Source organism: Xenopus laevis, chromosome 9_10L, assembly GCF_017654675.1.
Source record: "Xenopus laevis strain J_2021 chromosome 9_10L, Xenopus_laevis_v10.1, whole genome shotgun sequence".
Taxonomy (NCBI): domain Eukaryota; kingdom Metazoa; phylum Chordata; class Amphibia; order Anura; family Pipidae; genus Xenopus; species Xenopus laevis.
In genome coordinates this window covers 92,626,298-92,653,706 of record NC_054387.1, presented here as the reverse complement: position 1 = coordinate 92,653,706, position 27,409 = coordinate 92,626,298, and the positions used below count along the sequence as shown (strand labels likewise).

The window sequence follows — 27,409 nt, the reverse complement described above, 5'->3', positions numbered from 1 at the left end:
TTTGCTTTCAAGTGTATACAGTATGAAACAGAATTTGCTGAATGCCTAGTCAGGAGTAGAAATGAGCGAAATGAAGCAAATGGGTCACATTCGCCCATTACTAGTCAGGAGGCTTTCTTTCAGTGTTTAAATAATATTTGTCATATTACAGAAAAAAAGAAAGAAAAAAGTTAACATTTGTGTATCAATGACAAGAGATCAACTTACTGTTAGGCAGTGGAAAAACTTGCATATAAAACTTCTGACAGGTACCAAGGCGTGGTTTGGTCAGGAGCTGATCCATGGACATTACTAAGTCCCCTTGTGTCATTCGACTCACTCGATCTAAAACTTGCTAAAAGCAATGTAGACATGCCAAATTAAATTGTAATAAAATAATCACTCAATGCAAAACTCTGCAATGGTATATATGATAAAATATACCATTATCACAAAACTCACCTCCTTTATACACTACCAAAGTAAGGAATCTATTTTTGGATACAATAATAAACATTACACCTGGATAACCTATCATGCACTTGAAAAGACAGAACTGACCCACCTATATCATTCTTTTTTATGTGTTATAACTCAATAAACAGGGGGGGGGGAATGCATATGCATATTTACTTGCACCACATAAAAACTAATCTTGACCTATGAAAAAGATCTACATAAAATATCACATACTTTAAGTCTACAAAACAATCATTTAAACATTAAATAAACCAAATATAATTGGTTTTTCTACAGTAAAGATTAATTATATCTTAGTTGGGATTAAGTACGAAGTACTGTTTTATTATTACAGAGAAAAAGGAAATCATTTTTAGAAATTTGAATCATTTGTTTAAAATGGCATCCCCTAATTTCTGGATTTCTGGAAATGCTCTACTCACCGGTTTGACATTGATAACCAATGTTATTCCATGTTCAAGCAGCATGTCTTGCGCAATTCTAGATACAGTTTTCTCCACAAGAACTAGGGTGGGTCGTACATCAACTATCCTTTGAACATAATTCTTAAGAAATTCCCTCTCCTGGCAGAATAAAACAAAAGCAAATATTACTGTTTGTATCACTGTCAATACACAACATTATTACAATTAATCCAATTACAATTGGATATTGCAAGAGGGGAAGGGGTAAGGGTAAAAGCAGCAACTTGGCAGGCAGGAGACAAAATTCAAAAATATCAATATTTTAAGTGATAAGCTCAGAGAAGTTTCACTGAAGCTTGCAGTGAAAGTAAAGAATACATTAAAGGGATACTGTCATGGGAAAAAAAATTTTTTTCAAAATGAATCAGTTAATAGTGCTGCTCCAGCAGAATTCTGCACTGAAATCCATTTCTCAAAAGAGCAAACAGATTTTTTGATATTCAATTTTGAAATCTGACATGGGGCTAGACATATTGTCAATTTCCCAGCTGCCCCAAGTCATGTGACTTGTGCTCTGATAAACTTCAATCACTCTTTACTGCTGTACTGCAAGTTGGAGTGATATCACCCCCCTCCCTTTTACCCCCCAGCAGCCAAACAAAAGAACAATGGCAAGGTAACCAGATAAAAGCTCCCTAACACAAGATAACAGCTGCCTGGTAGATCTGAGAACAGCACTCAAATAGTAAAAACCCATGTCCCACTGAGACACATTCAGTTACATTGAGAAGGAAAAACAGCAGCCTGCCAGAAAGCATTTCTCTCCTAAAGTTCAGGCACAAATCACATGACCAGGGGCAGCTGGGAAATTGACAAAATATCTAGCCCCATGTCAGATTTCAGAATTGAATATAAAAAAATCTGTTTGCTCTTTTGAGAAATGGATTTCAGTGCAGAATTCTGCTGGAGAAGCACTATTAACTGATTCATTTTGAAAAAAAAATTTTTTCCCATGACAGTATCCCTTTATGCAACATTTTTGCATCTCAATTAAGCCAAATGACTACAGTACACAAAGCGTTTGCCTTTAAAAAGCAGTTGCAAAAGTTTTGTTTTATAATTACTATGGATAAATAAAAATAAATAATCCATACTTACTTGAAGGACTATGGGATCAATGCATGTAAACTTGGTTTCCTCCCGATACAAATATTCAATTGAGCACTTCAGCAGCAGTATTTTGGGAGTTTTAATACTTGCATTCATCTGTGTCAAAATATTAGGCGTCAGCAGCATTTTACAACTGGTAACAATAAACATATGGCACTAGACCAGAGTTTTTCATGGTTTGTGGAATGAAGCCCCATTACTGGTTGAACACTTGGGGGCAAATTCACTAAGTGCCAAAAATACGTTAGCGACGTTTTTGCCGAACCTTGCCAGACGAAGTTTCGCCAGGGCGCCGCTAATTCACTAAAATCCGAGGTTGCACTCAGGGAGGCGAAAGGTAGTGTTAATTTGTCAAGCAAAGCGAAGTTATCCTAGCGATGCCTAATTTGCATACGGCGCCAAGTTAAAGTACAATGGACGTATATGTAGCAGCAAATAAATTACACTACACAAGCCTGGGAAAGCTTCATAAAATAAAATAGAGGTGTTATTTTGCCCTACACATGTGCACACTGTATAGTTTAGGTGCCATATGTTAGGAAATGTAGGGGGGGGGGAAGGAGGGTACCCCCCAAAAAAATTAACGATCTTTTTCAGACTATTACCCTTAAAAAAAGTAAAAGACGCCAGCATTTTTTGGGACTTAGAAAATTTTTTTGCACTTCGCCTGGTCTGAGGTGGTGAAGGCAAGTCTGGCGCAAGAGGTAACGTTCAGTAAAATGCGCTAGTTAGTGAATTAGTGTAGTTACGTCCCTTCGCCATAGCACAGTAGGTCCACTTTGCTAGCGAATTTACGGCAGCACCCGTTAGTAAATGGGCGAAGTAACGAAATGGCGTCACGCTGGCAAATTTGCGCTAGCGTTAACAGCTTCGCACTTTAGTGAATTTGCCCCTTGGTCGGTGACAACTAACCTCACAGCAAGACTACAGACATGTGAAAATATGTTGTATCCAGCATACCGCTACAACGAAGACTTACCCTAACTGGCCTCCAGGGGTAGCAAATAAACATTTTCCTCATATTTTACTCTACTTGGCCTTCAGCTGAGCCCCAATGGCATAAGGCATCCCTTGGGAGACAAGCACCACAATCTGGGCACATCTGCTCCAGAATTGTAATTTCCTGTGGGCAAAGCTTTGTCTTCTATTTAAACAAGCACACTTGGGAACTGGGTTTACAATATGATCCAGAAAATACAGTTGTGTAAAATAATGCAGCTACTATGTTAATGCCTGGTTGCTGGCAGAGGGGAAAAAAACTCTCCTTCCCCTACATGGCTAGTGATCACTAATAGTAGAAAAGCTACACCTATCAGTGCAAACATGGGGCAGAGAAAATGCCTAATGTGACGTTGGCCTTTGTCTGTTTTTATACCTGTATGGAGGAGTGTTTACAGGTTTAATCAGAAAGTCCCCATATTTTTACCTGCTTGAATCTCATTAATCAATTGCAAGGGACATTATACCCTCCTTGTTCATAATGAGTTCAAAGAATAAGGCTTCAACACTCCTTGCCTTTTTTAATCCTGAAACATCTATGGTTTTGGTAATTTCTTGAGCTAAACATGGAAACTAAAGATACTCCTTGCTAGACAGTTCCCCTGCATAATGGACTTCTGCTTAGAAAACAGCTAGAAGAAAGGGAAAGCATTTGTACACTAGTAATCTAATTATCTATGTTGCAAGGAACAGTAACTTCCCTGATGAGCGCAAGCATACCTCCCAACATTTAGGAAACAGAAAGAGGGACAAAAAGATTTGGCGCGCGTATCGCGGTAAAATTTTTTGGCCACGTCCATTTTTTTGTCACACCCCCAAATTACCATGTTTATTTTACATGTGTTTTTTTTATGTTATTACAGTTTTGCAAATTAAGGTGAATTGCCCTTTAAGCTGTGAGTCTTCATTTTTATCTTTTAACTGTTACAAAAGTATGTCAAGTATCTATTCTGGGCTGTCTGCCAAGACCCAATTAAGTTAGAAGCTTTGTATCTGTTGCTGGCTGTTTAGTGCAGCAGAACAAAGAGAAACCCGGGATTTATCAGTACAAATCCGTGACAGCGGGTTGAGCTGTCAAAAGCGGGACTGTCCCGCTCAAAACGGGACAGTTGGAAGGTATGGCTCAAGAAACAACAAAAACTATAGAGTTTTCATGATTAAAACAAATCCTCGATTCGTACGATCGGATCTGTGTGTCTATGGCCACCTTTAGTATTGTTGGAAAACAACAGACTGAGATTGTTCCAGTGGATGTTATTTAATGCAGGGAGGGTCTATTGTTGCTTAGCAATGTGATGTCATGTTTGACCTTTAACCCTGTGTGATTTTCTTCTTCCGCATAGTGTGTATGCTCTCTATGAAAAGTTCTTGTTACACACGTTATGCGGAGTTCTATAAAGCAACCAAGTTACTGTTCACACAGAAGTTGGTGTGTCTGTCCTCACTTACAGAGAAGCTGCACATGCAGTTCTGATCAGCTCTCTGTTAACAAGTATCAGAGGCCAATCTGTTCATTTTAAAATATAAAAATAAAACATTTGACATATTTTTGGTGGCAAACATTTTATTTTTAATAAGTGCAAATTGAATGAACCGGCTCCTGTCTCCCCAACCAGGATTGTTAAGGATATGCATTACTCCATACTTCCCACTATTATATGCTAGATATTTCCATTAAATGTTTTACATTACATCAATAATTTCCATCAAGAATTACCTTCTTATGTGCAATATTCTTAGTGCAAACATAGCCATTAACAACCACAGAGTCAAATTTCTTTCCTCCAGGGATCTGTTTTAAATAATACACAAAAAGAACAGAACATAAATCTATACAGACATAGTTTTAAAGACGATCAGTTCTCATGGTATAGTTCTTTAAAATTGTTCAGCTGACTATAAACAAGCGAATCTATTTAGTTTGCTTATTTTTGGATCAAAGAATACAGTTTGTGCAGGTGTTTACAGTATTATACTATACACTGCTGTGATTCAGGTTAAAGGATTCAATTACACTTATTCACCCACTGCATCATTTTGGCTTTTAATTTGACTCATTTACCAACAGCAAAGAACAGCTTTACTTTAGGTAACATTGGCCATGCATTTTGCCCATTTTTTAACAGATTCCTACCAAATAAAAACGGCAAGAATGATAACCAGTCTCCATAGAACTGAGCATCATTTTTATGCAAATTACATGCAGGTTTGTTTGTTTCCCCAACTCCCTTGTGTCATTTTCTCATGACACTATACACATGATGGAGCAGTGCCAGAAGTCAAAATAAATTCTTACAATTCATTCTTACAACATACAATCAAAAATGAATAAGCAAAGCAAATGCTTATTATCTTTATTCAGTCCTCCGTAATGTGTTACCTTCAAAAGCATATTCAGTGCAGATCTTAAATTATAAATAATAGCAAGCCAGTGTTTTGCCTAAAGCAGACAATTAAAGAGAACAAGACACGATTAAAATTCAAGCACTAAACATAAGCATTCATTTTGACATACTTTTTTGATGTGAACGAACTGCCGTATATCCATGTCATCATCATTTTTGACATCAGGATGTACAGTTTGTACTACTTGGCATACGAGTTGCACAATTATGTCTTTCCAGGAGAGAGAGAGGGACTCATTGTACAGTAGTTGCTGCAGCAGAGACATCATGTGATTGTGGTTTGCAGATCTGTGGTAAGAAAAAATGCTCAGGATTTAATCTAAACAAATGACAGTTTGTGGCAATCCAAAAATCTGCTAAAATATTTTTTGAGAAAAAAAAAAGATATGAATTGGCGCACATCAATGATAACTTTTACACTCTGATACAGGAGGCCAGTGTACCATTATCTTGTTGCCTACTTTAAAAATTATTTATTGGCCCCTGTCTCAGTGGAAGCTAGCCAATACCCAGGGCCACTGCTCCTATTAAGTAGAAACCTACACCATACAGCAGCCGGCACCACAGAGCAATCTTCTTCTGCTTCTTCATTCTTCTATGGCCCTGGGCCAACGAAGTGCATTAGAGTGAAAAATCTGGCTTTTGCTTAAAATTCAGCTTTTCACTCTACTGCACATATGCATCTTGTATGAAGCAGGAAGAAGATCACTATGTTGTACTCGCTGGGATATACCAGTGATTTAATTTTTCCTCCTTCTTTAAAGGAAAACAAACAACAATACTGTAAAAAAAAAATTGTGTTTTACGATAGTAATGTGACTTTAAAGGAGAAGGAAAAGCTTTGTGCACTTGGGGGTGCCAAATGTTAGGCACCCCCAAGTGAATGTATTTACTTACCTGAAACCCCAGGCCGGTGCTCCTATCAGCAGAAACGGCCCAGGGTTATTTCAGTGAGCACCACGGATTGATCCTTTTCCGGCTTCTCCTTTCTTTAAATTTCCCGGGGCAAATGCATGTGCAGTTGAATGAAAATAGCCGACTTTTGAGTTAAAGTTCGGCTTTTCATTCTACTGCACATGTGCAGCCGCGCGAAGAAAGAGGAAGACGATCTTTGGTGCTCACTAGTATAACCCCGTGCCGGTGCAGTTTTCTGCTGATAGGAGCACCGCCAGGGGTTTCAGGTAAGTCAATACAAGTACACAAAGCCTTTCCTTCTCCTTTAACCAGAACAATACTGTACCTACGTATAAGTTCTTTTCCATTTTTATACTATGATAGCTACATGGCTTTCCACTTTTACCAGGCTTGGTTGTTCTTACTGTCTCCATATTTTAAAATACGAATTCACCCTTTGTGTGACTGCCCTAAAAAAAACTTCTTGCTCACTGGAGGCCCAGTCCAGATATCATCCACCAATTATCAGTCTACTCAATGCTCCACAGACTTCTAGATTTAATCACACTAAAGGGGATCTAAATGTATTCAGAGTGGTTCTCTGAGCACTTTCGCAATTTACATAATGTTTCTATTTTTAGCGGTTTCTGAGATATTAGACATTTTAGACAGTTTATACTGCTAGGCAGGCTTCAGCTCTACAGCTCTCTTTAAATTCCATGAGTGTCAGTGAAACAGTCTATACAATGCCTGACTTTAGTTGCTGACTTTCAAGTTGAGCCAAAAAAATTGACATTAGGGGGCAGATTTACAAAGCTCAAGTGAAGGATTCGAATTAAAAAAACTTCGAATTTCGAAGTGTTTTTTGGGCTACTTCGACCATCGAATGGGCTACTTCGACCTTCGACTACTACTTCTACTTCGAATCGAACGATTCGAACTAAAAATCGTTCGACTATTCGACCATTCGATAGTCGAAGTACTGTCTCTTTAAGAAAAACTTTGATCCCCTACTTCGGCAGCTAAAAGCTACCGAAGTCAATGTTAGCCTATGGGGAAGGTCCCCATAGGCTTGCCTGTGATTTTTTGATCGAAGGATATTCCTTCGATCGTTGTATTAAAATCCTTCGAATCGTTCGATCGCAGGATTTGCACTAAATCGTTCGACTTCGATATTCGAAGTCGAACGATTTTAGTTCCTGGTCGAATATCGAGGGTTAATTAACCCTCGATATTCGACCCTTCTTAAATCTGCCCCTAGAAGTCTAAAAATATCTCAGAAACAGTTAAAAATAGAAAATTCATGCCACTGCAGGTGTGTTCAGAAAAGCACCCCGAGTAATTTATCCCCTTTAATATAACATGGCCCTGAAAATGCTATATGAAAGAAATCAGGCCACTACAGGTAAGAGACGTATTATCCAGAAGGCTAGGGAGCTGTGATTTTACAGATAAAGGATCATTCTCTAATTTGGATCTTCATACCTTAAGTCTACTAAAAAAACATGTAAACATGAAATAAACCTAATAGACTGGGGTTGCTATCAATAAGAATCAATTATATCTTAGTTTCGATCAACTACAAGCTACTGTTTTATTATTACAGAGAATTTTTTTTTTAGAAAATTTAAAGATTATTTGGATCAAATGTAGTCTTTGGGATATGGCCTTTCATGCATGTACAAGTAAAACATTATACAACACTTGCCCTAAAGGGTCATTTATCCTGCTTAGTCTCGTGGAACATATATATCCAAAAAGCAAACGTGTATCAGGAAATTGATTCTGTCATGTAAAGTTTTAGTAACTTTTTCAGAAGCAAATTATGTTTTCCCAAATCCTTGTGACAATAAATCTATATTGTTAGCAAAACAATTCTACTAGCACTTACTGAACCAAATAGCACTTATTGTTTTCAGTATTTTGTGGTCAGAAATTTACAATACATACAGTAATTAATAATAACTGAGGTTAAATGTAATTTTCCCAGCGATTCCCTTCACTTTTAATCTAGTGGGCTCCCCTTCTTAATTAGGTCACACCCTAAAGGCCAGGAAATTCAAAAGTTCACGTTGTATAAAGGGGGCCACAAACATTCGCAGTACTGTGCTGCAACTTTTTATTCCAAAATACAAAATAAATAAATAGTTGCAGCACAGTACTGCGAATGTTTGTGGCCTCCTTCATACAACGTGAACTAATAACAGAGGTTATCAACATAGCTGAGACTAAGTATTATATCATGACCTTTTGTAAGGCTCATATATTAGTATCCAAATAATTAGGTTATAAAAAAAAAATCTATTATAATGGCTAAGGCTATGTGCACACAGGCTGTTGTCAGCCAGTGTATTTTTGAAGGCTGAGAGAAGCAGATTTGCTCAGTGCCCCTGCTCTATTGATTTGAATTTGATTAGCCTGTATGCGGGTCACACACATCAGATCTAAATGTTGAGGTCAGTGTGTGACTGCACACAGGCTAATCAAATGGAGCAGGGACACTGAGCAGATCTGCTTCTCTCAGCCTGCAAATATACGCCTCTGACAACAGCCTGTGTGTCCATAGCCTAAAAATGTTCTGGACCTTAGGTCATTGTTTCCTAATTTTTCTTTTGCCTAAGTTCTAGCTACCCAGATAGGGCAGGCAAACTCAATTAATCTAATTGAACTGATTAGTTAGAAATGTGCATGAAGAGGGGAGAGGAGCAGAACACATTTTACTGTACACATTCCTCGTGTATGTATTAAATCCTGTCAATAATGCAACTAGCTATTTTTCCCATAAAATGTATATTCAATGACGCAGTTAATGTACTTCTTTTTCTTACCCATTGTAACGTTAATAATACTGACCTTAGCATCTACTTATATTTAGCACCATGCTGAGACATTGTGTAGGCGTGTTAATGCCTAATTATTTCAGTTACTCATTTAACCTAATAAAACAAGAATAAGCCTTACAACAGCCTCTCCATTGCCTGTTTCTCTCCATTCTCTTCTCTCAGTTGATCCAGGTTGTTATGATGCCAACCCAAAGGAGTAAATAATAGATCCTTAGATTTTTCCTCCACTCTTCTATTGAACAAAGATTCTACAGAGAAATACATAGTTTAGTTTGTAAGAACAGCTTTTAGCACATAATATTGTAACAATAAAAGCAATTTATTTTTGTAACTAATTTACCAGTTAGCTGTTCATCAATAGGAAAGGACAAGTCAGTGAAAATTAATCTCTATACAAAACATATTACATGCTGGGCAAGCTGAATTCTTATTATGACAAGGCCCTCTACAACAGTAACTGTTAACTACATATGATGGGTGAATCTGACCCATTTCGATTCGCCGAAAATTCGCTGAAATGCAATGATGTTTATGGGCGACAACATTTGTTTGACACTGAACTTTTTTTGAGTCATTTTCGTAGAGAAAGTTGGTGAAAAATGTTGCTCATAACTACAAACTACTAACATTACATCATGAAATGTAATAAGTTATAGGGTTTCTACCTTTTCTGGAAAAAACATACCAGCCTTACTACAGTTTTCATTTTTTCCCTTATTAACAACATTGGCATCAAACATAATTTTTTACCGGCCAGATGGCAACCCTACTTGGTTACCATGTGTTACTGCAGTTGGAATGTTATTCCTACAGGGATTAAATAAAACCCATGCATATTCAAATAGGTGTTGGCATGTTAGTAGCTGCTAGTTATAGCTGGCTAAAAATACACACATATATTTCATTGTTTTCTGTAGGGAAATAGTTTATTGACAACTAGGGACACTGTCTGTTTATAAAGAAAAACCCCTGGCACAACTAATGAAGAAGTTACATACAGTGTGCATGAGAAATTGCATTATTGTTGCCAAAATGTTATATATTATGAATAATTTCAACCTTGAATAGAAGGATGTAGTCCTACATAGGGGCAGCTCTTACAAGGTAGCATTTAATACATTATTAGGATATATAAAGTTCAGCATACACATCCTGTAATAATAATATATTATAATTTTGATGTGTGTAATACACAGTGCATTGTAGCACTTTGCCATTTATTATATATTATAATATATCATAATTTATATGTGTGTAATACACAGTCCATTGCAGCACTTTGCTATTTATTATATATTATAATATATTATAATTTATACATGTGTAATACACAGTGCATTGCTGCTCTTAGCTAGTTCTTTCAGTTCTTGTCATTATTAGAGGCAAAACGTGAAACATGAAACAGTTTTGACAAGAGGTGAGAAAGAAATCAGCCTACCACCTGCAACCATGCACAATAATGCATGGTTACCATTCATATGTTACATGATTTTCCATCTGCCTTGAAGATATAACAAAAAGTACACATTAAAAGAAGCTACTCAAATGCACTGCTTTTTAACAAAGAAACAAAATATTCTACTACTGAACTATAAGTTGGCATGCATCTAATCAAAGTACAATCACAAAATAGTTACCTTTAAGGAATGCGTCGCTTATGGAAACAAGCTGTTGCCCACCGTCTTCTGACAGATGAAACTCTGTTTGGAACAAGTGTAAGAAAGCAAAGAAAGAAAAGAAGTTATGACTAAATTCTTCCAGCCAAGTTCCATGCAGAGCACACCCTACCTGACTCATTGCCTAGAAAATTATAGCAGCCAAAACAACAGAAAAAAACAGAAACACCAGCCCATTGCAGCTCAGAGGCATGCTCAGTCTTCGTTCCTTTGCTGTTTAAATGCTCTATTCAGGTTTCTGTGTCTGTGTTTATTAAACACCAAGAGAAACCTTCTGCAATAACTGTATCAATATTCATTGTACTTGTTCTTTAAGGTCACAAAGTGCAAATCATTCACTTGACAAACAAACAAACAAACAAACAAACAAGGGACTGAATAGCCATGTGGGCAAATCACTCTGTCTGAAGAGTTTGCAATCTCTGACCAAGGTAACGGACTAGGTTAAGCCAATACGATCTTATTTAAAGCAAACATCTTGATGTTGTTCTTCCTTCTCTTGGAATTTGCCAAGTGAATTCCTGTTATTAGAGTCAAGATTTCTAATCCTGTTAAGGCTGCTCACTTATTGGAAATTGTTAGACCTGGTTTAAATACCCATAATTTTTTAGTAGTGTATTTTGTGCATTCTGTGATGCCTTTCTATCAGGAATAGCTACAATCAATTGTATTCCACACATATTTCAGATGTAGACAAAATGTATTGTAGTTGCTGACTAAATGGCTACATATTCAACAATTAAGTAGATACTGCATTTACTAGTAGTAATGGTGGGTTATAATTATAACTGATGTCCCAGATATGTGTTAAGCTTATCGGCATTTAGGGGGTTAGTCTTATCTATACATTATTATTAGTGCCACTATTACTATGTTACCAATTTTTGTTGGTTGGTTGATTTCATGGAAATTGATTTCATGAATATTACTTAAATATAGACATATGCCTTTTAAATATAAAACTCTCCAAATGAACAAAGATTCTAAGGGAAAATGTAGATTAATTTTTTACACACAGTTTTTTGGTCAGAACATTGTTACAATACAAGCAATTTATGTAAAAATGTATTAAACGGTTTGCCGTTTCTCACCAGAAAAGGACAAGTCTGGCAAAATTACATTTCTTTACAGAACATAGCACCTGCTGTGCAAGGTAAATTCTAGTCATACCACTAATAGGTTATGTTCTAACACTGATTCTTCCTTGCAGTGCCTGACTACTGGCCCAAAAAACTTTAATTAAATCTGGCTATACCAAGGAGCCCAAAAAAGCCTGCCCGGAGTCAGAAAAAGAACAGAGATTATCATGCACACAATTGTTTCCTTCTTCTAATTACTTAAATATATAGATGATAGGGAAATGCGTAGTACTTTTCTAAGCATGTGTTAACCTGATAATTATTGGTTATTGCATATCATACCTATTATATCTAAATAAAATTAAATGCAGCTAAAAACCTACACTTTGATATGTACATGACGCTTAAATATACCAAAAGTAACTGCTCATTTATGTGGTTTAGGGAAGGCTTTCCACTCGATGCCAAAACATGGTTGATGGCATTTGCTTCCATACAGCCACAAGAGAGTAGGAGAGGTTATGCATTGGTATTGAGCAGTCTGGATACTTTTGGTAATATACTGTAGTATGTTCCTTGAAGAGCTAGTGAAACATCAGGGCGATGACAAGTATTTATAAAATATACAGAGTGGTTAAATGTCCTTTTTTAATCAACAGAACTTTTTGCATTGATTTTACTTCGGTGGTCGCAAATCATTCAAGGTACAGTCTGGAAATTCTTTTAAAACCTATCTTTCATAATTATATGTAACTTTGATACAGAGGTTGCAAAAGTCATTTTTGATTTTTGGGCGTGTTATAGCAGCTTTTCACAAATGACTGTGTGATATGGTCCCTCATACACTCTCATCCTCTGCATCCATTTTATTTATAGAGCAGAGAGTTTATGGCCACCTTACATTTATTATAAAACCCAATAGGATTGCAAACCATATGGATTTACACTAGCTTAGTTACCAGCAAGTACAAAGTACTGGTTTTTTATTACAGAGAAAAAAATGTAAATTATTTACTTAAAATACATTCATGGTAGATGGCATTCCTATGATTCAGTATGAAAAGGGATTCCATACTTCTAAGAAAAATGCTCTGGTTGCTGGTGCTACAAATTTGATTCTAGGTATACTGAAATTTGTCTTTATAGGCAATGGCTGCTTGATATTTACCATTGCTCCTGACAATTCCCATTGTCCTAGTGTCTGCAAGCCATCATTATGCCACACAAAGTACAATGAGTAATTTTTCACACAGCTAATAAGGCCTATACAAAGCATTTTTGCTTTTGTCACTTTTTTTACCCACCATACAGGATTTTAATCTGCCACTGCATCCACTGCTAGGTACAAGCAACTCTGCAATACAGACAAACATTTTCCATTGTTTTGTAAATGCATCCACATCCATTTAGGCATCACATGAGTGTTCTGCTACTTGCCTTCCATTTGCATGCTATTCAGATGGCACTATTAGTAAATAAGATTTATTATGTTGGCTTGACACTCGGTTTATCCCTTCTTACTGAACAGAGTTTGCTGAAAAACTACCCTTGTGCTATGTAGAACTTTTTCTATGATCTGAACAATAGAAATGTGGCCATACCACGTGTGCTCTCCATCCATTCAACCCATAGACGTACAGCAGCCTTTAGAAGTATTATTATTTTTAAGAAGCTGGTAACAAGGAAAAAATGGTGTTAGCAGTGATCCTTGAAATTGTATGGAGTCCACCTGTTTCAGCCATTCTGCATATAACCTGCAAGTCACTCAGCTCTGTTTTTGCCTTTTATGTAAAGAGGGATTGCATGAATGTCGGCATGACGTACAGGTAATGGTTGCAGCAGTGAAAGAGGTAGTTTGTGGTTATTCAGCAGGTCAATAAGCTCTTTTAAGAATGTTTACCCAGTTTACATGTGCAAAGAGAAAACATATTCCTATATATGTATATACACAGTTTGTGAAATAATTAGTTCAGACCAATACAGATTTTTGTTGGAAAAGCCTATTTATGACTGCTTTGTAATACCTTTCTGGTCAGCAGGGTGTAGGGGTACATGGGGATACTTGGAATGCTTCTTGATGTGGAAGTTGACGTTGTCCATCTCCACATTGAGGCTGATGGAAGCGGCCGAGTCGCTGTCCATAGCAGATTGGAAACTGCTGACCGATGTACGTTTGCTAGGACTTGTAGAGTCTTAGTAATGCAGAAAAGAAAAGGAGCAATGGGAGAAGGGGGGAAGATAATGGATAATGAGGGAGGAGGAGAGAAACTCTCTTTAGTAAATAAAATATAGCTTCCCAGGTTTAATTATTTAAAGCAACCATGGAAGATTTATGTTAATGTTTACATTATGTTATTTCATCACTCAGAAAACCGTCCTTTTTTAAGTTCTATGTAATTGTTTTAGGTATTTTTTGTCAAATGAACAGCAAGGCACACATATGCATTTATAATTAGGTTAACATTTGTCACGCAACTGGAAAAAATAAAGTAAAAATGTCTGAATTACCTTTAACAACCTTACTAGAAATAGCTCTAGGTGGTTTGATAATTCTTGCTCCATTGGTAAATGACCTTGTGCACAGAATAATCTTCCACATAAAAAATCTAAATAATTATGAACTGCTCTATTAATTGCTTTGGTTAAACTAGACAAAGATAGATCTGCACAATATGCTTAGGTCCACTAGATGTGGTAGAGCTATCAGGTACAAGGAGAATGACTAAGCTGAAAAATCAACAAGACATTTAGATTTAATTATCTAGAAGAAACACTCTGAGCACAAATAAAAATTTACATTCACATACACCACAAGTATATACATTCAAGATTACAGCTAAAGATAAAAGGTATATATAAAAGTGAGTGTTTTTTTTACTTGACCTCCTATAATAAAATCCTGCAAATATTCCTTCAAAATGAATTTTGTTTCATGGAAAACAAATCCTAAAATTACATGCAACCACTGACCGGAAGGTCATTTCAATTCTTGCATGTTACACGGCTCAATAATTGGCAATGGCACATTGGGCATTTGGTTAACATAATTATTTCTATGGGGAAATTAAGACTTGTATAAATTTCCATATAGAAGTCTGAGAATTGGTAGCATGTCAGTCCTCAAGAGATAATGAGAAACCGGTGAAGCTTCTATTTTGTTATAGTATTTATACAATATTTCTTCCTAGGAGAAACCCTTTCAAAGTAAACTTATGCTTTTTAGTTAACACACCAAAAGCTTTTGACAGATTTATCTGTAAACAAATTCTAAATTCCAGTAGACTGCTGCCATTGTCTCAAGGGAATTAGTATTACTAAATGCAGAACAAGGTCACCAATATCATGCTTATCTTCCTTGTGGAGGTCCCCATTTGCTATAATGGGAATGAAACCCCGAACAAGATTATCCTTACTGTACAAATACTGTTGTAATCAAATATGACTTGAGAGAGCAATGTATTATCCTGTATAAGTCATTTCTGAGGTATATTTCTATCCGTGTATTTGAGAAATTTGTTTTGTGTTTCACATTTAGATTTGTGCTGTGCAAAACACATACTCCATAGAATTCATGCCCAATAAAAGCTAGTATTGTTTAAGCTTGGACTATAACTAATCATGCTTGGCCCAGAAGCACCCCTACCTTTTCAGTGGGATGTAATGCAAACTGCCTGTAAAACCATAAGCACTGACATTTCTCAGCCCACAAAATACACACTGCTATCATGTATGGCACAGGGGTGGTTTTGCAACACCAGAAAAAGGTTATTGTAGAAAATGTACCTTGTGCCTGTAGTTTTACGATAGACAGACAAATACTTAATGAGTCTATGTATAACTCCAACCTCCTTTGATTAATAAATATAGTAATCTAATGGCCTACAGGTTGATCCATTGGCTCAGTGCAATTTAGTCATCCACATTTATAGGCAAAATGCAAAACAATCAGGCAGCTGAATAAGCCAGAAAGAGAATAAATCCATATACTGACAGTTATGTAAGGACATTTAAACAGGACCTGTCCCCCAGATAATTCAAAATCCTATTTTATGATCTCCGTCAAACAAAATAAACTTCACTTACATTATTTGCAAGAATGGAGACCTGATGCCAATACCCATGCACTGGCTACACAATTAGATGGTGAGGAGGGAGGAGGAATGTTGGAATTTCAATGAGGTCTAGCAAGTTCAGAATGGAAATTGAAAGTAATTGCCTGCCCTGCCTCTATGTCATAGAGGAGGGGCAGGCAATAGATCATGGACAACCAAATGTTAGGCACCCCCAAGTGAATGTATTTACTTATCTGAAACCCTGGGCCGGTACAGCAGAAAACTGCACTGGCCCGGGGTTATTCTAGTGAGCACCACGGAGCGATCCTCTTCCGGCTTCTTCTTGTTTCTCGTGGGTGCACATGCGCATTAGAGTGAAAGGCCGAACTTTAACTAAAAAGCTGGCTATTTCATTCTACTGCGCATGCGTCTGCCCCGGGAAATTTAAAGAAAGAAGAAGCAGGAAGAGGATCGCTCCGTGGTGTTTGCTGGAATAACCCTGGGCCGGAGCAGTTTTCTGCTGATAGGAGCACTGGCCCGGGGTTTCAGGTAAGTAGATACATTCACTTGGGGGAACATAACATTTGGCACCCCCAAGTGTGAAACGACTTTCCTTCCCCGTTAAAAATGAATTTGTGTTTCATGTTTACGTACTTTCATTATATAGCATTTTATACCTGGGTAACGCGCCCTTTAAATCATTATGGGAATATAACAAGTATATGTAGGTATAACACAGACACTGAACTGTATAACAAACATAGGAATTATTCTAGTCAGAGTGCCTTGTTTAGCAACATATTCTTGATCATGCACATTGAGCCCAAAATATTCCTCAGAGAAACTACGTGAAGCTCATCCATAGAAGCCAGTGGCCAAGTTTTCTTGAAAAAAAATGCAGAAGTGCTTTTCAAATATGGAAGGCCCCTTAGTTCTTTTCTCTACAAATCTCTGAAATATCATATGTTTAATGCATAACACAGTGTAAAGTATTAAGTCCATTGAATAATTTAAACAGCGCAGTACTGAAAAATATGACATGAAGTAAATTCATTAGCCACACTAAACTGGGCAGGATATTTATAGAATACATTTGATTTAATTAAAGAGCAAATATAATTAAAAAGTAAGTTGCTATTTAAAAAGCTGCAGCATTTCACTTAAGACCAACATTTGACATGAATTTAATGATTTAATGGAGGCTTTATTAAGAAGAGTGATTAAGCCAAAGCTAAATCACAATTTACATTGGCTTGGCAAAGTCCATTAAAACAAAGACTAGTAAACTTGAGAGAAAAAAAAAGTGGTCTGAAAAACTGATGGGCTAATGCAGTTTTACTAGCTATGCCAGTTTCTTGGCATATGTTTAGGTTGACATCAGCTAATACTTTTTTTTGCATGCGAAAAAGGGAACCAAAATAAGCTTTTGATGATGGTGGATACAAATACCCTCACATCCACTGTAATGGCTGGAGACATCTCACTGACCAAACAACACTGCCAGAAAGCAGGAGAAAATTAAAGTATGGTTACAGCTAACCACCAGTGCGGTTTGGTCAGGATTACAGAAAACAGAGATGATGCAGAGATTATTGTGTAATCCACACATTGCTACTGAAGCGAAACATTTAATGTAACACATTTTTGGGTGGAGATTGGTGCATGGTCCACCATAAAATCAAAGGGGCCAGGGTCTTCAGAAGCATGGAATGACATAAGGACACAGGAACTGTAAGAGTTTGGGGAAAGAATTCACCAAAAAGATACAAAAAGAAGCACTTGAAACACCCAGTGCCACATCATAGAGTATTTACTTGAATGGCAAACACATGATACCACTGGTACTGGTGATTTACAGACAGTAAAATGGTCTAGTGAGTTGAATTGTGCCATAGCCCTAAAAGCAGGATGTAAGGATAGCAAACACAATATAATGAACCCCATTTTGTTACAATGAAATAGGTCAATATGCAGAGCAGAATCATTCCAGGTCCTTTTATAAGATTATTTAAGAACGGTTTTGAAAGAAATATCTTACTGGTCATATTATCCTCCCCTTCATCAGCAATTTGTTCTGTATCACTGTCATCAAACTTGATGTCTTTGAACCAAGAAGGCTCCGAATGCCCTTCCACTGAGTTAACTGAATCACTGTCTGGTGATGGTGTCTCTGAGAATTCTGTACTCTAAAATGGAAACAGAAAAAAATGTAAATGAAAAAGAACTGCTTCTGTGTCATAGGCCTTAGTTAGCATAGGCTTAAGAGCTTGCGATAAACATGGGTCAGATATTATCCATTACCTACCTACACAGGTAAAGGAATGATCAAAACTGTAGGTGCTAGAAAGACTGAATTTTTTCACACAAATACAACCACTCATAAAAAAATAAATTTTCTGGAAACATAAATTTTTTTCAATGGCAGGCAGAAAATCTATGCTAACAAAAACATGGTGTGGTTCAGAAATACAGTGATAAGGATACCATAACACTGGAATCTAGCCTTTTATTTGTTGATAGAGAGTTTTGCATATTGACTTAGAGCTGGTGCCTATAGCTGAATTACTGCATCATTTTACATATATATGTTTTCGTTATGCCTTGTAAAGGGACTGTTAAATTAAATTTCTGGCTGGACCACATTTATCAATGTACTAAAACTGAATCTTGTTATAAAATATGGGACAATGCAACGCCCTTGTATTAATTATATGGGTGTTTAGGACAGCCCTGGCAATCCTTAACCATATAAAATAGGACAGGCTACACATAAGTGGCATTAAATATCAAAGAGTTTTATCTCACATTGGAACATACGCTACAAAAACATAGGAACCTAGAGTTAATTCCAATGGAATATATTCAGGTTTAAAATCTACTTTTTTAACTGACCAACTTGTAATTACAATGTATATAGGCACAAAACAAAAATAGCATAACATCAATATGAATGAAGCATATGAAACCTGTAGAGGTCTGTACAAGGCATATTCATCCCGGAACAGCTGATCATGATGGGTTACACAGTCAAGCCACCGACCATCGACCAGGGCTTGTCCAATGGCTATGGCTTGTGCTCTGAAAGAAAATCATGGGGAAAAAATTAGCTGGCATGCTGCTGTAAGTAATTCTTCCTTCTATTAAATACACATTTAAAAGTTAAAATAATGTCAGAAATAGACAGTAGTCAAAAAATGTATGTCTTTTTCTGAAATTTGGTTTAGAAAATGTTTAAGTAGTAATACATTAAATAAAATAGCTTGGTATATTTTATTAAACATCATTCAGTAGATTCAAATTATTACCTTAGTTTTAGGGCTATACTTATGGCTCTAACCTGGGACAGGTTTTTACTCAAAGTTTAAAGTAGAAAATTGCCTGCACTCCACTGTCTTTAGTAACAACAGAACAGCACTTGCATGCATTTAGCCTGTTTTAGTGAATCAGACTGGCATGTGACAACTGGCAGCATTTTGGGGGATAATACTCCCCCTTTGGTGGGCAGGGTTACACCTGAAATGTTAAATTTCATCACAAAGCAGTCTATGCCTCAATGAAAGTGAGTATATGCCTTAAATGAATGCGAGTGTTGTTTCTGTCATTATTTATTTCACTTATGCCTTGAAAATATTATACAAGGATAGGATCTGTTATCTGGAAACCCATTATCTAGAAATCTCTGAGTTACAGAAAGACCATATCTCAATTTTAATCAAATAATTCAACATTTTTAAAAGTGATTTCCCTTTTCACTGTTATTATAAAACAGTACCTTGTACTTGATCCCAACTAAGATATAATGAATCCTTATTAGAGGCAAAACAGTCCTAGTGGGTTTAATGAATGTTTAAATGATTTTTTTTTTAAAAGGTTAATTTTTATTGAATTTTAACAACAGAAAAAATTAGAAAGAAGGAAAGCTAGTTAGAAGGAAAGAGAGAGGGGGGAAAGTAGAGAAAAGAGGTATGGCTGAAAAAGGGACTATCATTGGTTGGTCGAGGTGGCTGGCGACTCGAGCCAAGGGTTCCAAATATTCTCAAATTTCTTCGGGCATCCGCGTGCTAAGTACGTGAGTTTATACAGTTCCAGTTGCGAATTAATTAGTCCAAGCCATCTAGTCAGAGTTGGTGGCGATGGGCCCATCCAGTGCAGGGCAACAACTTTCTTTGCGTAAAAGAAAAGTAACCTCATCAGGCATCTAGTATTTACTCTAGGTATCACGGAGTCAAGGAGACCCAGAAGACAGGTAGCAGGGTTAAGTATCTGGGGAAGATCCAGTTCGGTAGCCATAAAGTTCACAATTGCCCTCCAATATCTAAGTATCACTGGGCAATCCCACATTAAATGCATGAAATTAGCAACAGAAGCACCACATCTTGGACAGCTGGGTGAAGCCATTTTCCCCATCGTAAATAGTTTCTGAGGGGTGAGGTATGTTTGATGCATGATCTTAAACTGTATGAGCCTGTCTCTTACACTCACCAGTGGGACATATAAGTTGTCTATAATTTCTTCCCAATCATCAGGGTCTATACAAACCCCACTACTCTCCCACTTATACTTCACTCTGGGTCGGGGATCATATCTATTAGAAATTAAGTGCTTATATGCATTGGATAGGAGCTTGACCTTGGCGGGTTGAGATATCAATATTTCTATCCCTGTGTACTGTAGGTGTAGAGGAGGGGTTGGGAATTGTGCTGAGCAAAGATGACTGATCTGGTTATAGTGGAATTCGGACAGGTCAGGCAGAGAGAGGATCTGGCGAAGTCTAGGCAGTGCGGGAAAAGTACCATCAGCATATATTTGAGACAGTCGCTTAAGACCAAATTTACTCCATGTTCCCACCTCTGAGAATGTGGCTAAGTGTGGAAAGTTACTATTACCCCATAAAGGTGAATCCGGAGATAGAGTGGTATCAGCTTTAGTGATTTGCACAATTGCATCCCAAGCTCTCTTAGTGGCATCCATTACAGGTAGTAAAGGGCCAAGATCCTTTCGAGTTCTATATAAAGCATTGTGCAGGCTTTCAACAGAAGTAAGATATAGAGCCTCTATTATGGATGCCGGGTTATCAGCGTCAAACACCTTCCAACCAGCGGCATGCGAGGCCTGGGAGGCAAAATAATACAGCTCATAATTGGGAGAGGACAGTCCCAGCTGATCCTGTGGAGCATTGAGAGTGGCTCTGGACAGTGTGGGCGTTTTGTTACCCCAAATAAATTCAGATTGCGTACGGTCTATATCTTGTAAGGCTTTCTTGGGTATGTGGCAGGGGGTATTACTCAGTATATAAAGAAATTTAGGAAGATAAATCATTTTGCATATATTAATTCTGCCTATTAGCGTGAGAGGGAGTTTGGTCCAGTGTGCAAGCGTGTCCTTAAATCTACGGTGTAAAGAGTACAAGTTATGCTGCAAAAATAAAGTCGAATCTTTATGCACCATTATCCCTAGGTACTTAAAATGGTCTGCCACTTTTAGGGTACAGTCCGCAGCCGTCTCTATTGGAAGTTGTCCGTCAAGGGGAAATAATATGGACTTGTCCCAATTAATTTGAAGGCCTGAGAACGTACCAAATTGTTTGACAATCCCAAGTACAGAGGCAAGCGATTCATGTGGGTCAGCTAAGTATAGGAGCGTATCATCTGCATACAATGAGACCTTCTCCTCTATTGTTTTGTAGATGAATCCCCTTACTCCCTGAGATTGCCTAATTGCTATGGCCATGGGTTCAATTGCCAACGCAAATATGAGCGGGGAGAGAGGGCACCCTTGACGAGTACCTCTGGTAAGGTGAAACGGAGCGGAAGTAATGCTGTTAACCCTGATGGATGCCCTCGGTTCACTGTACATCAATTTAAGCCACTTTGTAAAGGAAGGGCCAAAACCCATTCTAGTAACAACCTCCCACAAGTATGGCCATTCTACCGAGTCAAATGCCTTCGCCGTGTCTAATGAGACCACCAGCCGGGAGCCCATGTTTTCATGTTTTAGTTGCAAATTAAGGAACAATCTTCTCAGGTTAAAGCTGGTTGATTTAGAAGGCATAAAGCCGGTCTGATCAGGCTCCACCACCGTAGATACAACTTTAACAAGACGCTTAGCTAAAATTTTTGCAAGAATTTTGATTTCCATGTTGAGCAGCGAGATTGGTCTATAAGAGGAACACAGCGTGGGATCCTTCCCTGGTTTGGGGATGACCACAATTGTCGCGTCTGAGAACGTTTTAGGGAGAGAAAAATTTTCAAAGGCATACATCAGGGTCTCATGTAATTTGGGGACTATCTCGCGTATATGAATACGATACCATTCTATAACAAATCCATCCGGGCCTGGGGATTTGCCGGAGGGAAAGGATAGTATGGCTTCAGCAATCTCAAGAGGAGAAATCGGGGAATCCATGTATTTCGCCTGCTGAGGCGAAATATTCGGTATGGGAATCCCATTAAGATACTCATGAAGGTCAGCATTAGAGTAATGCACAGTAGAGGTGTAGAGAGAGGAGTAGTATTTACTGAATTCCAAAGCTATCTCAGGAGGGGAGGTCAACATTTCCCCTGTTGAGGAAAGTATCCTGGGGACAGCAGAAGTACCATTGGGAGGACTGGCTAGGAAAGCTAAAGGCTTGCCATTTTTATCACCATACGCAAACGTAGTGCTGGTGGCGTGTAGAAGTTGCTTTTTAGTCAATTCTATCCTATGCAAATTGAGATGCCTAAGAGCAGTAGCAAACTCCCCATGCGTCTGTGTCGTGGGATTGTCAATATAAGCCGCTTCAGATCGGGTAACTGCCGATTCTAGGTGTTGTAGAGTGTCCTTGGAGACGTTCCTAGCTCTGGCCACTGCAGCCATTAGGGTACCTCGGGAGACTGCCTTAAAAGCCTCCCAAGCAATCGAGGGATCCGCAGAGCCATGATTTACACTCCAATATTGTGCAACTGAATCAGCGGATTCCCCGACCACACTAGGAACCTTCAACCAGTATGGGCTCAGCCTCCAAGTTCTATTTGCGGGGTCGGAGAGGAGGTCTAACGAAAGAAGCAAAGGCGCATGATCCGAGATTCCCCGTGGCAAATATCCAACCTCTCTAACTTTGGGGAGGAGATCCGGGGTAACCATTACCAAATCAATTCGAGACAATGACTGATAGGTAGTAGAATAACAGGAGAATTGTCTGCGGTCCGGATACTTCCAGCGCCATACATCTACCAAATTGTACGCCTGGGCCCAATCTGCAAGTTTAGAGGTAGTTACTGGAGGGGCGGACAGCCTATCCAATAGAGGGTTACAACAATTGTTAAAGTCACCCATGATACACACCGGGGCGGGGGGCAATTGCAGCAGTGTCTGATACAGATCATGAAGTACCGTTTCTGCGAAGGGGGGAGGGACATACACATTAGCTATGAGGATAGGGAATCCAGCTATAGCACACGCCAAAATTTGATATCTGCCTGCCCTGTCCGAACGCACCTCCATGAGATCAAAGGGGAAACCCTTCCTAACCAGGACCGAGGTGCCCCTAGCATAAGTTGAATAAGTAGTATGATGAATATACGCAACCCACGGTTTTCGGAGAGCCAAGACCCGACTCCCAACTAAGTGGGTCTCCTGAAGTAGGAGAATATGTGGGGTTTAAATGATTTTTAGCAGACTTTAGGGATGAAAATCAATATTAGAGAAAGATCCCTTACCCAGAAAACCCCAGGTCCAAAGCATTCTGGATAACAGAATGCATACCTGTATACACATGACAATAAATACAATAAATACAATAAATACAATATACAAGGAAAGTCTTTATACCTTGTTGTAATGTGCCCATTCCTGATTAGCCAATTGACAAGGTCTTTTCCCACAATGCAGTTGGGATGTGTCCTCAGCCAGTAACGGTGGTCCTGAAATTCCATGCCACTGCTGTTGTGACAGATTTTTTTCCAAAGCTCCTTCAGCTGTACAGAGTCCTGTTGCAATTTAATTACATTTTCAGTATCAACTAAATGATTTTTATAAAAACTACGCTAAAGCCAAGCACAATGGTGTATCAATTGGGAGACAGTCCTACAAGGATAAGGCAACAAGGGTAGATTTCCAAAACAGGAAAAAACAAACAGAAACTGAAGAATGAAAGGACACAGGAACACCTTGTTACCTCAAAATTGCTGCATTATGAAACTATGACATTGAATCTACCGGGCCCACTTCAGTAGATTACTTCATACACCGTAATTTATCAGATACAAATGACAAATGAATCCCCCACTTTTCACCTACAAATTGCCCTCAACAGTAGCATTTGAGTAGCAATGAGTTGAGTGATATCCCAGCATTATATTGTACAATATGTAAACATATCTATTGGACCATTCAAGAGCAGATCAAAATTAAATCTAATTATGAAATGACGAGATGCTTCATCTTGCATAGATACATTATATACTGTAAACAGTATACACAAATACTATAATGCCATTGCTTACTGCCTGACAAACATATAATAAGGCCCTCTAGTCCAATAGGCTAGGGTGGCTTTTTCTGTCCAACATCTACTCTAAACAGCAGGTAGCTTTTACTGGCAACCTGTTTAAAAGCTAACATCTTAATAGCTGCTATAAAATATGCCAATTTACATACTATTTTCCATATACCGTTTTAAATAATTTTTCAATATTGTCCTTCTTACTAGCATCTATATTCACTCATCTATATATTCTATATTTACTAGAATCTAAATTCACTATTTTCTATGCTCCACTTCCTAGCTGATGACTGGTTACTGCATCTGGTAAAACTCAGTGCATTTAGTTACATAACCCCATAACTCTCTTACTTGCAGATTGCTGTAGTCTCTTACGAAGCCCTAGTGATCATGTTTTGGACTTTTATTGGGTAATTTACTGGCTCTGTTAGATCTTAAAACTCCAAACCTAGTTCCACAATAGAATCATGAAAGAACTGCAGAAAGCAATAGCAAGCCACTGAAGAGACCATAAATTTGTCATAGTCTCTACCGATTCAACACACTATCGTTGAGCAGATAAAACTTTACCAGAAGAATCTTTCGCTCCTCTTCATTAGTGTCGTTTTTCAGATATGTTCGGGAGGATTGTGGACTAACAGAGGATTCATATGGAGGCACCATAGGAGAACCAGATCGATCCAAGGAGAGGTTAGTAATGCTTGCAGACCTAAATGTAAGAAAGGAAAAAAATGCATAACAGGAAAGTATGCTGGAATATTTAAAAGTCTCTCCAAACTACAATCATCATTTTCATAGTAAAAAATATGCATGAAAATTACTAGTGGTCTTCCACCCCTTGGTTTTCTAACTCAAACCTGCTTGGTGATTTGTATGCACAAGTTATGCAAAATCGTTTAATAATTTTTTTAACACATTTGTAGCATTAATCCAGGAGATGAATAAAGAGTCATATTACTGTCTACAGTGATGTATACTAGTTTGTATTATACATACAGCTTTCTATGAATAGATAAAGAATAAGGCTGACATAAAAAACAGTTTGCCAAACTCCCTTCCCATAATAAAGCAGATAGGGACAAATTCTCAGTCAGTTTATACTTAAGTTAAAGATCACAAGTTTTGTTTACCTAATCTTAAACCTAAATTTGCCATAACAAACGTATACAAAGGTCTGGTACAACTTTGTCGCCCGAAATTTCCTCGTGAGGCAATTTCGGGCGACTTCGGAAAACGAAGCGATCCAAGTGCCACCCCACTGGCAATTTAGATACTAGCCGCGTGAAGGCAGTTTGGGGAGATTAGTCCCCCAAAAAGAGGTGATTTGTCACCAGGCGACTAAATCTCCCCGAATCTCCACGTGTGTCTCTGCCTACCATACTAATCCCTAGGAATACGTTTTAGCTGGATTCCATAATCAAATTTCCAAACTGCACAAAAAGGGAATTCTTGGGTTTAAATGTGTATTAATAGGAGATTATCCACTAGGAGTAATAGGAGTATCCACTGACCCTCATCTAACAACAAATGCTCTGTAAAGCAACAATTTATTGTTATTGCTACTTTTTATTACTCACCATTCTGCTGAATAAATAGTTAAATAACTCAAAAACCACAACTAATAAAAAATAAAAACAAATTGCAGATTGTCTCTCTCTACATCATTCTAAAAGTTAATGTGAACAACCCTTTTAAAGATTAACAATCCCTTTAATTACGTTTTGCCATACAATAGTTAGTATATGCACCTGAAATCCTGAATATCTTCTAATATATATATATATATATATATATATATATATATATATATATATATATATATATATATATATATATATTATATACATACACACACATATGCAAGCTAAAAATTATGCACACACATGTAAATGCCGATGCCAGATACACAGTAAAATATCATTGTTAACAGGTAGTTGCTTTTATGTATTGTATTTATGTATATTGCTTGCCTAAGGATTACATGGTATTCCTTTAACTATAGCTTTCTAAATAATCTAACTCCTGCATTTACTACTTCACATAAGCATAGGAAGTTCAAATCTTTCTCCCATCTGCTCTCACTCTCTCTTCTGCTGTTACTAGCTGCAGGTGATATCTCTTCTAACCCGGGTCCCTGCCATATACCTATCTGCCATCACCCACGTTATGGACCCCCTCTGCTCAAACCTACAAATACTGTCAACCTTTCAAACTTTATTCAAATTCTTACTCTCCCATCTGCTCATCTCCCCTTCTCCTGTGCACTTCTTAATACCCGCTCTGTTACTTACAAATCCACTTTAATTCATGATGTCTTCTGCTCTAAATCTCTTCAGCTCTTTGCTATAACCGAGACCTGGCTCTCTCAGAATGACAATGCTATTGAAGCAGCTCTCTCTTATGGCGGTCTCTACTTCTCTCATACCCCCCGCACTATTGGCCGTGGGGGAGGAGTAGGCATTCTGCACTCCCTTCGCTGCCGCTATAAACTAATCTCCACACCTTTTTCCTTCTTGTTTCCTTCTTTTGAGGTGCATGCATTTCAACTGTTCTACTCTCTCGCTGTACGGGTAGCTGTTGTGCTAAATCTCCTGCCACATTTCTCTCTGACTTTGAATCATGGCTCTCTTTTTTCCTATGCTCTGACAGCCCAGCAATTATTCTGGGTGACTTCAATTGTCACATTGGTAACCCCTCCCAGTCCTGGCCATCACGTTTTCTCCATTTAACCACCTTCTTTGATCTCCAGCAGTGGACAAATACAACTACCCATAAGGATGGGCACTGCCTAGATCTGGTCTTCACCAAGAACCTAAAACTCTCTACATTTAACATTGATCCTTTTCCTCTCTCTGATCACCATCTTATCTCTTTTTCTATCTCGCACACTCCCACCTCAACCAAAAATTCTGGTCCGCAACAACCGTGCTGTTGATATAACTGCTC

General features: G+C 37.9%; 1 protein-coding gene across 4 annotated transcripts in view; it reads right to left on the bottom strand.

The window, feature by feature from the left end:
* The window catches only part of LOC108701477 (1-phosphatidylinositol 3-phosphate 5-kinase), a 124,893-nt gene that overhangs the window by 70,369 nt on the left and 27,115 nt on the right, over positions 1-27,409 (bottom strand). For 3 of the 4 annotated variants that reach the window (XM_018236208.2, XM_018236209.2, XM_018236210.2), the window contains 12 exons: positions 25,034-25,172; positions 23,791-23,948; positions 18,948-19,059; positions 18,020-18,167; positions 13,954-14,121; positions 10,812-10,874; positions 9,293-9,422; positions 5,548-5,725; positions 4,750-4,824; positions 2,022-2,129; positions 882-1,022; positions 208-334 (listed from right to left, as the gene is read on the bottom strand). In XM_018236208.2, the coding sequence (XP_018091697.1) occupies positions 208-334; positions 882-1,022; positions 2,022-2,129; positions 4,750-4,824; positions 5,548-5,725; positions 9,293-9,422; positions 10,812-10,874; positions 13,954-14,121; positions 18,020-18,167; positions 18,948-19,059; positions 23,791-23,948; positions 25,034-25,172 (1,547 nt within the window). The remainder of the gene's footprint in view (positions 1-207; positions 335-881; positions 1,023-2,021; positions 2,130-4,749; positions 4,825-5,547; positions 5,726-9,292; positions 9,423-10,811; positions 10,875-13,953; positions 14,122-18,019; positions 18,168-18,947; positions 19,060-23,790; positions 23,949-25,033; positions 25,173-27,409) is intronic. The other variant, XM_018236211.2, reaches the window with a different exon arrangement.